At 27.7% G+C, this 12,101-nt stretch overlaps 2 protein-coding genes across 7 annotated transcripts in view; one reads left to right on the top strand and one right to left on the bottom strand.

Annotated features, from left to right (window-relative positions):
• LOC122503018 (glutamate receptor ionotropic, kainate 2) overlaps nucleotides 1-10,932 on the bottom strand; it is an 88,966-nt gene extending 78,034 nt beyond the window's left edge. For 5 of the 6 annotated variants that reach the window (XM_043613408.1, XM_043613411.1, XM_043613409.1 and 2 more), the window contains exons 1-2: nucleotides 10,393-10,932; nucleotides 8,321-8,433 (exon numbers count right to left, since the gene is read on the bottom strand). In XM_043613408.1, coding sequence (XP_043469343.1) covers nucleotides 8,321-8,390 — 70 coding nt within the window. In that variant the 5' untranslated portion in view covers nucleotides 8,391-8,433; nucleotides 10,393-10,932. The remainder of the gene's footprint in view (nucleotides 1-8,320; nucleotides 8,434-10,392) is intronic. The other variant, XM_043613410.1, reaches the window with a different exon arrangement.
• LOC122503020 lies at nucleotides 4,923-6,735 on the top strand. Its single transcript, XM_043613414.1, has 2 exons — nucleotides 4,923-5,102; nucleotides 5,328-6,735. The coding sequence occupies exons 1-2, from the start codon at nucleotides 5,012-5,014 to the stop codon at nucleotides 5,603-5,605; spliced, it is 369 nt and encodes a 122-aa protein (XP_043469349.1). The 5' UTR covers nucleotides 4,923-5,011; the 3' UTR covers nucleotides 5,606-6,735.
• Nucleotides 10,933-12,101: the final 1,169 nt, after the last annotated feature.

Here is a 12,101-nt window from a genome sequence, read left to right as displayed (position 1 = left end):
TTTTTGTGAATAACTCTAAAATATCATAAAGAAGGGCAGTGATGTGAAAAAGTTTTAATATTTTTAAAATTATTTATTAAAAAATAACTTTAAAATTATCAGTTCTCAAAATCACTTTTAATCAATTTCTCGTCTTTTCCGATTTCAAAGTATTTTTTTATAATTTATTTTAGAATTATTAAAACTTTTGCACATCACTGCTCTTCTTTATTATATTTCAGAGTTATTCACAAAAAACTAGCTTCATTTATTTAATATTTTAAGAGAAAAGTGGTCGAAAAAATTAACATTGATTTCTGTAACAGGCACATGCTGTTTAATTATTATAAAACATGAAGCAATCGATCGCTCCGAGTTGAAGACTCGGAGTTATCGATATCTTCATGTTTTTTAATTATGAAAAAATCTAATTTATAGTTTTAAGTTAAATGTTCTCTTATATATTTTTGTCAGTAATTGGTCCGTAAATGGTCCGTAATTTTTCATTTTTGGTCCGTAAAGTCCGTATTTTTAAATACTTTCACTGGTTCGAGCCCTGTACATGGTTTTCTATTTTTAGTTTTAATATTTATTTTTTCGCTAGCATTTAACATTAAAGTGTTGGAATTTTTGTTCTGCAATTACGATTTTATTAAAAAATAATCCATTTTATTTAAGTTTTTATAATTGTATAGATCATGGAAAATGCCAAGGAAGCGAAGAAGCGTAACATGTTTTCAAAAAATCAATCGAGAGTATCGAGTAAAGGAAGAAACATAACAACTCCAAAAAATATTTTGAGCACTTCCGAGGATGAATTAACCATAAAAAAGTCTAAGAAATCATCTTCATTAGATGAAAAAATGAAGGTTTTAAAGAATCTTGCAGTACAATTTCAGTTAAGAGAAACTACAAATATGTAAGTTATTTTGACATTCATTTTATTATATCTCACAAAGCAAAATAAGTTAATATTAAAAATTCCTTCCTAACTTATCTATTTCTCTTCTTTGGGTTATGCTTTGCTTTCCTTAGCTGTTAAACCGTGAAAAAATAATTGATCTTTTCAAAATATTATTCTGAGTTTCCTCAATTTACCTTTTATTTCTTTTTTATGCTTTCTGCTTTATTATTGAAAAATTTTTATCAACCAAAAAGAAGAATATTTATATGTATACCCCATAATGTATACCCAGAATTATTTTAAATACATTAAACTGTAGATTTCAAAATATATGTTGATTCTTTTTCCAGATCCGGTGAAAAAAATTCTCCTGCTCTTGTTAATCCTGGAATTACAACTGGTTCCAACAATTAATCATTGCTTCATGTTTCTAAAGGAAAATCAAACCAGTCGAAACAAAAAAAAATTGATCATTCGTAAGTGGACTGAACTTATTTTATTTTTATGCTACACTATTTGCTATAAACCCTTAAAAAGTCAGAGTAACCACATGTCAGTAAAATCCGAAAAATGTTAATACAACAAAATTTTTTGCTGGGAAATTTAGAAAATTGAGATTTTTTCGACTTACTATTAAAAATTGTGACTTTCTTGATCTTTCCTCCAAATATTGCAACAAAATATCATATTTTTAGTACTAAATGAGTTACAACTCATTTCGATTTTTATAGTGCGAAAAATAACTAAAGAAATATCTCAAACATTATTTTTGAATCATATTTCTACTTAAATTTTTCGAAATATACAATTGAAACGATTTTGTAAAATTTAATTGAAAAGAATTATTTTTTTAAAAGTATTTTATATATAGTAATGATTCTATCACTCGGTCTACAAATTATTAAGATGATGAAAAAAATTCTGACTCGATCCTGACTCGAAGTGATCGATTTTTTTCATCATCTTAATAACTTAAAGTATTTTGGTAGAATTTTTAAAAATCAACTTTTCAAGAATTTTAATTGGAAACTTTAAAAATTAATTGAATTATGAAATTAAAATTATTTAAAATAATTTATTTGGAGATGAAATTTAGATTAAATTAAATTTAAATTCGAAATAATTGAATCCAGGAAGGGTAATAATTGTAATTTTTAGAAATTATTAAGTTTCATTAGTCAGAATTTTGTCAGAGAAAATAATTTTAATGTCAGTAAATTGTTAGGGATAGAGCTTAGGGGGTTAATTGTGCAAAAACTGCCCCTGCATCTATTTTTCTCAAATTTGGCCCATATATTACACTCCATATGACTATAACTTTCTGCAATTTGGAACTCGAAATTCGCTTTTTTGGGGCAGTTATGAAGGGGGAACAAAAAAACAAAAAACTTATTTTTCTCGAAAACTACTAAATCGATTTTAATGAAATTTAAATATGTGATATTTGTTATGTATTTTCTCATTTCATTCTCTTATGTGATCTACTTAATAAAAAATTTTTCCCGACATGATTTCAAAGTGTGTCACGATAAATAACTCAAAAACCCTACCCGGTACATTTTTATGTGGTATGTAAATGGTTAATTTTAAAAAATCCTTCAAAGTTTTTTGCAACTTATTAATAGTGGGGTTATTGAGGTTGCTAAATACAAATCTGAAGTTGATATAAAACAATATTTTTCAGACAAATAAAAAAATTTTAAAATCAAATTTTAGGATTTTTTTAGTTATCATACCGTGTCGCACTCTAAAATCATCTAGGCCATTATTTTTTAAAAAGTAAGACTGTTAAACAAGTTAAATAAAAAAAGTCTGATGCACCGCTTCAATGATCCAAAAAGAAAAAAATTTTAAATGCAAAAATAAAAATTTTTGGTTTTCTTTTTGGAAATAATTTTTTTTTACATCGATTTCAGACTTGTATTCAGCAAATCACTGAGTATTAATTTGTAATTAAATAAATGAATAATTAATTAACCATTTACATAAAACATAAAAATGTACCGGGTAGGGTACATATGTGTCAAAGGGGACATTATACGGTACTATTTTCTATAAAAATTACAGTGATAACTTCAAAACTAACCCTCAAAAAATTTTTTTTGAAAGAAAAATTTTGATTTTTTTTCTAGAATTATCTTGTCCACATTTAAAACATATTTAAATTTCATTAAAATCGATTCAGTAGTTTTCGAGAAATATAAGTTTTTTGTTTTTTCGTTCCCCCTCCATAACTCCCCCAAAAAAGCGAATTTCGAGTTCCAAATTGCAGAAAGTTATAGTCATATGGATAGTAATATATGGGCCAAATTTGAGAAAAATAGATGCAGGGGCAGTTTTTGCACACTTAACCCGATAAGCCCTTTATAAACTCAATCTTGTAACCACGCTGAAAGTGATGTATAATTATATAACTCAATATTACTTGTAGTGTTAGGTATATAATACAAAATGTTTTATATAATTATTGATCTGCAGATTCAAAGAAATGTTTTTTTTTGCTTTCCTTAGCTGTTAAACCGTGAAAAAATAATTGATCTTTTCAAAATATTATTCTGAGTTTCCTCAATTTACCTTTTATTTCTTTTTTATACTTTCTGCTTTATTATTGAAAAATTTTTATCAACCAAAAAGAAGAATATTTATATGTATACCCCAAAATGTATACTCAGAATTGTTTTAGATACATTAAACTGTAGATTTCAAAATATATGTTGATTCTTTTTCCAGATCTGGTGAAAAAAATTCTCCTGCTCTTGTTAATCCTGTAATTACAACTGGTTCCAACAATTCATCATTGCTTCATGTCTCTAAAGGAAAATCAAATCAGTCAAACCAAAAAGAAATTGATAATTTGTAAGTGGACTTATCTTATTTCATTTTTGCATTTTACGTTATAATTTACTATAAACTCTTATAAAGTGAACTATAATTATATAACTCAATATTATTTATTTGTAAGGTCTCAAGGAAAAGATTTTGGTATTGTTGATGACTTAACAGCTACAAGTTCAGGTAATTCACAAATGGTTGGCTACTCAGGAAATGAAATATCAAAATTAAATGAGACAAAGACTGATAATTTGTGAGTGAATTTACTTTTTTCATCTTCGTAAATAGTTAATTTAAACTAATTACAATTCGATATTTTTTAGGACTTCCGGTAAGAATTCTTCTGCTAATGCTGAATTAATAATACCCAATTCTGTTAATTCCAACTCTGGTAAAATACCTGACAAATTGAATAAGAAAAATTCCCATAATATGTAAGTTAATCTTTAAATCTTTTTAAATTATTTTAAATCCGAAAGAACTGATATTTCATTTTGAAATAAACTACAAATAAAATAGTTTTTGGAACTTTCTTTTCCTAAGGCTATCAATAAATTTAATATTATAAGGTCGCAAGTAAAGAATTCTGAAATTTTTGATTCAAAACTTAGAGCTGGTTCTTCTAAGGCACCACAATTTCCACCGAATGGAACAACAAATTCGGAAGGGTCTGAAGAATCGTTTAATAATAATTTGAGGAAACCTTTAATGTTTGCTTCCAACTTCTCTGAAACCAGCAATAGAACTGAAACTTTCGTGGATTTGCCTATTTTAAGCATTCCGTCAGGAACATTTGAAGGTTTTGGTGAAATTTCCAGACATTTGCAGTTAGTATAAATTTTATAACTTGTTTTAAAACATAAAATTTTGTAAACATTTAATTTCCTTACATTTTTATTGATTTTTAACTGTTTTATATTAAAATATTTTTTAAAAGGGTCCTGCAATCGAGTGTAGATGAAATTCGTCAAAAGAGCGATGAGATTTTTAATCAAAATAAAGAAATCCTTCAACTATTGAGGTCACGCTTTAGTACTGAACAGCTGGCTAATAAATTATATCAGCACTTAGACGGTTTTCCTCTTAGCACTGTAGAGCAGTTCTCTAATTTAGAGGAAATAACAAGTAAACCCGAACGACAAAAAGTGGTAAGTCAATAAATACAGAAACTTCCATTTATCGAAAATTAAAAGTTTCATTTGCTGATTTGTCTTATACAATTTTTAGCATGACCATTTAATACAATTAGGTGGTACAAGTTTAAAAGAATTCTTGAGTTGTGCACTCCGTCAAGTAATGACCGATGAATTGGTCTTAAATTTCACGTGGCAGAAGCAGAAAGACACTGAAAAGTTTGGGGACACAAGGATTTCTAATATTTTTTTTCGTAAGTTTTTATATTTTTTATTCAACACAATATTTTCTTTTTATTTGGCTGAAATTTTTTCTCATTGAAATTAGTTCTTTATATTGTAATACTACACAAGATTTGTTAATATTCTGGATAAAGTTTTAATTAAGATGTCAGTGAAAAAACATCAATGTGCAAAGTTTTAAAACTTCCTTTTATCTTAGCGGAATTCTCATTTTTTATTTAATGAATATTTTACAGAAGCTGCTGTGAACTGCCCCTTATTTATTGGACCGGATAGTAAGGCAGCATATAAAGAAGCTATGTTAGGAGTACTGAAAAGTGCAAAACAAAGGTGTCGTAACAAATTAAAAAAAATTCCTAACCACGACCTTGAAAAAAGAGTAGAAAAAGCAATAGAGAATACAATAAGTGCTTTATTAGAACCAGAAGCAAGCAATGATGGTTCAGAAGCAGATGTGGAAGATGAAGATGAAGAAATGGATTCATTCGATTATGAAGAAGACGAGAATTTTTGATTAATCATTGGAACTTTTTTAATATTAATGTTGTCAAATTCGTGATTTAAATATTTGTTTGTTATATAAAATATCAAGAAAATTATTCATTTTCGTTTATGGGCATATCTCTGGAACCTTTAACTTTCATGTCCCTCGCATATATTTCGATAATTTCAATAACTTTTTACTTTATTTTTGTTGGAAATATTAAAGCTTGATAAGATGAATCAGTTCCAAAAGGTTTTACATTAATTTATTAAATATATCAATAATTATTCCAATCTGAGTGCCCGATTTTTTACAATATCTACTTGTCCCTAACCATACTCTCGGATGGGTTAAACGATAAAACTTTGTAATGAATAAGAGTTACTAATTCTAAGACGCATCTTTTTAAAGTTAATTAAACAGTGAACACTTTTCCGTATGAAAATTAAAAATTTGTTAATTTTGAAAAAAGTTATAAGCTTTCAAACGTTGTCCCTCACTTTTAACCTTTTTGATCGTAATCGAGATATTTATCATTTTTCATTAATAAGACAAATGGCACATCAAAATGACTTACGGGAAATAAAAGTTCAAATTATTAGAATTATTTTGAGACATAGTAAATTGATGTGCCTCGTGTCTTCAAAAAACTGTTGTAATTTAAATAACAGAAAACACGCGCGTACAAAATTTGAAAACGACCGTAATTCGAGTGATACTCCACGAAAATCAAATAAAAGTATTTTAAAAGTACTTGTAAATATTTTCGCATGTGCCATTTAACATCCCGTGAATGTGCTTCAAGAAAAAATACTTTATTGCAAAGATAATGTAAAAATATTTGTCAATTACGGTCGACCGTAATCAACCAAAAGTTTTTAGAAAAGAAATTGTTAAGTATGAAGTTGTCGATTCTCACTTTTTTATAGAAACTGTTAATAAATAAAACTGAAGGTTAAGTTTCAATGTTTATATTTTGATTTTTTAGACAGAATAAATGATCGAAAAAAATAAGATATATAAGAAAAAAGAAAAATAGAAAAAAATGAATAGAAATTGGAAAGTTTATGAGTGTTAAATTTAAATAAAATGTATCTGGAAATTGCAAGGTAAACTTTATACATTATAATTTCATATTTTTACAATTCAGTTTAATTAAAATCTATTTTTAAAATAAAAACAATTTTAATTTTTTAGTAATTCAAACAAAAAATAAAAGAAAAGTAATGTTAATGACTAGTAATAATATAATAAATACAAAAGTAATATATTATATAATAATACAATTATTATATTATAAATTATAACCCCTCAGTTAATTACTTTCAACTGTTTTCGATTCTAAAAAACAAACACCTGTTAAATATTTTTTTGTTGCACGTTAAAAATAATTCGCAATTTTAAATAGTTTATAACTTTTTGAAGACGAATCATTTTATCTGTCCACTTGGATATTTTGAAAGCTTATTTCTTAAAGTTTATGTAGACAGAGTTTCAATACTGTGCTCAATAAAAAATTAACAAATTTTTTCTCATTGAAAAGTTAAAGGTTCTAGAGATATGCCCTTATAATGTTGCTTCGCTTCTTTTGTATTTTATTTTAGTAATATATAGAAACCATTACTAATAAATTATCTTTTTATACTTTGTAAATATTATTCTTCTTATTTCACTAATTATAAACTTTAAATTCTAGTTATTTTAATACCCCACAATAATATTCGGCATTTTTATCCTGCATTTTGCCGGCACGTGTGTATCGGACACACGGTCCGGCATTATAGCCAGCAATAGCACGCACATTGAGCTGCTTTCTAGCTGGCACAATGGTCCGATCAATCGGCCCACGGTCCACAACATAGCCAGCCTATATGCAGGCATTTTGTTATCTGGGGTGGTTAAATAGTTCACTGCAAAAAGATGTGTCTAAGACACTAAAAACGTCTCAAAATAAGACACCTCTTTTTGCAGTGTATTGGGCCAACTATGGTCGGCATGACTTTGGCAACCATAGTCGGCTCAAGCTTGGCTACTAAAGGTATGCGGACCGTTTGCTTTAATGTATAAAGATAAATAAAATATATTTGCTGAATAATTAAAAGAATCTTTAGTATTATTTTGATTACTCGAAACAAACAGAATTCCCTGAAGATGACGTTAACTTGACTCCTGGACACCCGGATGTACTGTAGGGTTAGTCTGAGTCAATGACTATTCAGTAGAAACCAAAATTCCCTGAGGATGATTTTCACTTGACTCCTGGACACCCGGGTGCATTTTAGGGTTAGTCTATAGTTATGATTATTCTGAAGAAACAAAAATTTCCTGAAAATGGTGTTAACCTGACTCCTGGACATCCGAGTGTTCTTTAGTGTTATTTTAGCAGCATGATGACTCGAAGCAAACAGAATTCCCTGAAGATGACATTTACCTGATTCCTGGACAGCCGGGTGCACTTTAGAGTTAGTCTATAGCTATGATTATTTTGATGGGAACCTAAATTCCCTGAAACTGTTGCAAGTACTCGAAAATTACAGGTACTCGAATTATTCGAGTACCCGAAATTTTTGAGTAGTCGAGTGGATTCGGGTATCCCAAAAATTCGAGTACTCGGTACATCCAGCCGAGCTCGGATTCGGCTCGGCAAACGCGTTTTGCGCAGACGCGAATATATGCGCGCGGAAAATAAACTTATGCCTCCCGGTGTACCCAACCTCAATGTATCAAAAAAGTATAATTGCTTACCTATTCTTATGATGTCTGGAAGCGCATATGCAAAAGTAAAAATGGACAGGAAAATCCAACATGTTTCCATTTCTTGTTAACAGCCAAATTTTAAATTCACTGACTCTGTCAATCTTAAAAGGAATGAAAAATTAATATTCCAAAACCCAGCAGTATTTCGCAGAAATTTTAAAATTCCTTTATGTTAACCAGAAAATTGAAATTATTCTTTAAAGATGCTACTGCAATCGTGAACCATAAAATTAACAAAAGGAGCAAGTACACTAGGGCTGCTCACGAGACGAGACTTAGTCTCGTTAAAGTCTCGAGGAATTTTGTAATGAAGAAAATAACTCATATTTGAAAAAGAACTTATTTAATAAACATAAAAAATAAAATACATGTTACTATTAACAAAGTAAGGATCAAATAATTTGCAATACTGCTTCTAAGTCAAATGAAGCCCAAGAATTTAATCATAGAGTATAGGCCTGTGCGGTTATTGAATTCTGTAACCGGTTTACAGGTTACAGATAAATAACCGGTTTTACGATTATTTTGAAATTATAGGGTAACCGCTTATTCGAACATTTTGAATTAACAGAATATCCCAATAACACGAAATAACTGATAATTTATTTTTAGAAAAATAACTGATGAACAGATTACACAAGCAAATAGCTAAAAATTGATGTCTATTTTAATCTCGCAAAAAACCGCAATACACGAATTTCACGCTTTGGAAAGAGAGTTCTGTTTTTAATTAATTTATATATTCATTATGAAATTTTTATTTTAGTTTATTTTAGTTATTCTAAAATAACTGATTATCCTAAAATAACCGATTATTCAAAAATAACCGATTTTTCTAAAATAACCGGTTATTTTAAAATAACTTCCAAGCTTGCGTGGCTATGCGGTATGCGTATTCGGTTTGCGTCCGAGTGGTCTAGGGTTCGATCCCCGTGCATGCGATATTTTTCAATCTTAATTCATAGTTTCTATGTTCATAGTACTAATAATATTAAATAAAAATGTAACTTTAAATAGTTAATAATAATAAAAATCATAAAAAATTAATTAATAATTAATATTAATATAAGTATAACTTGCTCTGTTAAAAATTATACTAGAAAATATTAAAAACCTTTTTTTTAATTTCGTTCAACAAAAGTAATTTTAATTATTTACATCATTGTTAATATTAATAATAATAATATTTATTTATTATTATTAATGATAATATTTATTAATATTTAATAATTTACTTCTATTATTTTAATTTTCCCATATTGTTATATTGCTATTCGGGATATTCCATTATGGACAAACAAGCAGGAAAAGGCGAAAACGTTTTAAGCTACTACTGCTTTTCAATGCAATAGTACAAATATTTATTACTGGATCAGTAGTGGCTGCCAGTACTTTACTAACTCTGGCAATCAGTACTGGCAAAATGTTATCATCCCAAAGTTACGCCATCTCTGGCGCCAATACTGGGGACCAGTACTGCGCCAGTAGTGGTCGGTACAGCACCAGTACTACGCCAGTAGTCGATTTCTGATTGGGTATAAAATTAACAATGCATAACCCATTTTTTAGAAATTGATATAAAATTACTTCAAAGTTAGTGAAAACTTAACAGTTATTAATCTTGAAAGTTAAGTTTTGCTGTTGTGAAAATAAATATTACCATTATTAATATAATTATTTTGAATAATTATGTCTGTATTGAATAATGTTTTTTATGAAATTTATACATAATTTTTATATTAATCACATATCAGCTTTAGCATCTTTCAAGAATTTGTTTTCATTTAATTGAAGAACATAAATAGTAGTATATTATAACGTACATTCACAAAGATTAAAAGCAATCTTAAGTAAAAAATTCTTATCATTGCGTAAAACTTTATTCTAATTAATTTTTTAGAAAGACATTTATATTTTCAATACTTTATTGTAATACATTAAGATGCTTGGTTTTTAATGATTTAAAACTATTATCAAATTTAGACAATTTTTCCCATGATTTGTTTTTAATTATTGTATTTAAGTAAAAACTCAATAAAATATTAATATAATATTATTACCTTCTTGAACTTCTATGACGTCTTAATTTCGTGGAATATAATTGTATTTTCATAAAAATTCTGGTAGTATACTCTTTTAAAATACAAGTTCATTTAAAAGTATAAAGTAGATTTTTAATTTTACACGTGACTTTGATATATAGTAAAAATTTCAATACATTCGAATAATATAAAGCCTGCATTTATTATTATTATGTAAATTATTTCATTCAAATAAGTTTAATTTAAATTCTTAAAAATTCCAGACTTTTATTTTATTAATGGCAAAAGGCATCACTTCTATCTATCTCCTGTCTACTCTGTTTCTCCATAGCCTACATATATTGATCCTTTGAAACCCAGCCTGAGTTCCATAATATGCGGTCCATGGTACTCAGAAATATTTACATGTATTGTGATATAGAATTTATAGTACAGTTGTATTTTAAAAGTTTCATTTTAAAACAGTTTCACTTTACCACTAAAAAGTTAAAAAAATGTGTCCCAAAATTGGAATTACTTTTATGCGCAATGAGATTCAGTGTATACTGAAGGTGCGCAACAAAATTTAGAGAAAGTGCGCATGTTTCAAACTTCATAAAAAAAATTTGATTTCATTTTTTTTATTAAAAATTCACGATAAGTTTTTTAGATCTTGCTTTCAAAATTTATTATTAATTTTGCTTTGCACACATGCCATAAGTAAAAAATGAAAACTATTTTTAACTAATCGAAATGATATTATTTAAACTTTTTCCCCTTTTTAAAAAATGTTCTAGTAGACTTCTCCGTTAACAGACTGAATGATGTCGCTCATAACATGGAGAATTTACTGAAAAGTTATTAAATGTTTAAGGGCAATCTTTGAAGAATTCAGTTGCAAAACTGAGCAAATATAGGATCATTCCTATATTTTTCACAAATATTTTCGCCACCTTTATCAAAAATTTATTTTAAATGTTCAGTTCTGTTACGTATGAAGTAGGTACGCAACTATTTTAATTTTTTTTTTAATATATTAAAAATGTTTATTATTACCTATATATAGAATCGAACGAAGATCTAGAATTTTGTAATTAGATGTAAGAACAATAGGGGATTAAAAGCAACATAGAAAGACAATTCACCAAAGACATGACAAATTAACTATGTATTCAGACTTTCTTTAAATAATGACCTTTGTTCAATTTTTGGTTTTCCAATAGCAACTATTATTATAATATTTTTCATGGAATTGTTGAGAAAGTCTTGGTCAACGCCCAGGTTTCAAAACGAAATTTCTGAATTTCGAAAGAGTTATTTTTTTATTAAAAGACTCTAAATGTATTGTTTTAATTACCAAGAAAACAACACGTACATATAAACTTATTAGTGAAGGAAGATCATTGAACTTGTATCACACCACCTAAGGAATTGCAAGCTTGCGAAAAGCTTGTTTGGCAATGGCGAGGTTCAATGAGCTGTGTGCAACAGCTCTCCCCACTATTAAGATTTTAGCGAAATTTCAGGGTGTGATCCATAATTGTATGTATTCTTTGGTTACTCTGAGTAAGAGTTGTTTATAATAATATTGGAAAAAGTTGACTGAAACAGAACAAAATAAGGAAGCAGAATTTCATATAATCATAAAGTAATTTCCCATTATTATTGGGGATAATTAAATGATTGAAATGTCAATTTTTCTAAATATATAGAATATTTTACAATAATAGCAATTGTAAGTTTAATAA

Source organism: Leptopilina heterotoma, unplaced genomic scaffold (assembly GCF_015476425.1).
Source record: "Leptopilina heterotoma isolate Lh14 unplaced genomic scaffold, ASM1547642v1 Lhet_24, whole genome shotgun sequence".
In the NCBI taxonomy this organism is placed as follows: Eukaryota; Metazoa; Arthropoda; class Insecta; order Hymenoptera; family Figitidae; genus Leptopilina; species Leptopilina heterotoma.
Note: the sequence above shows the minus strand (reverse complement) of the source record. Positions and strands in the feature narration are given on the sequence as shown.

Bases quoted from the DNA above. Each gene is read 5' to 3' on its own strand.
- LOC122503020 (XM_043613414.1), top strand. From the start codon at position 5,012: ATGACCGATGAATTGGTCTTAAATTTCACGTGGCAGAAGCAGAAAGAC. The intron at 5,103-5,327 runs GTAAGTTTTTAT...AATATTTTACAG, and splicing joins GATTTCTAATATTTTTTTTC to AAGCTGCTGTGAACTGCCCC.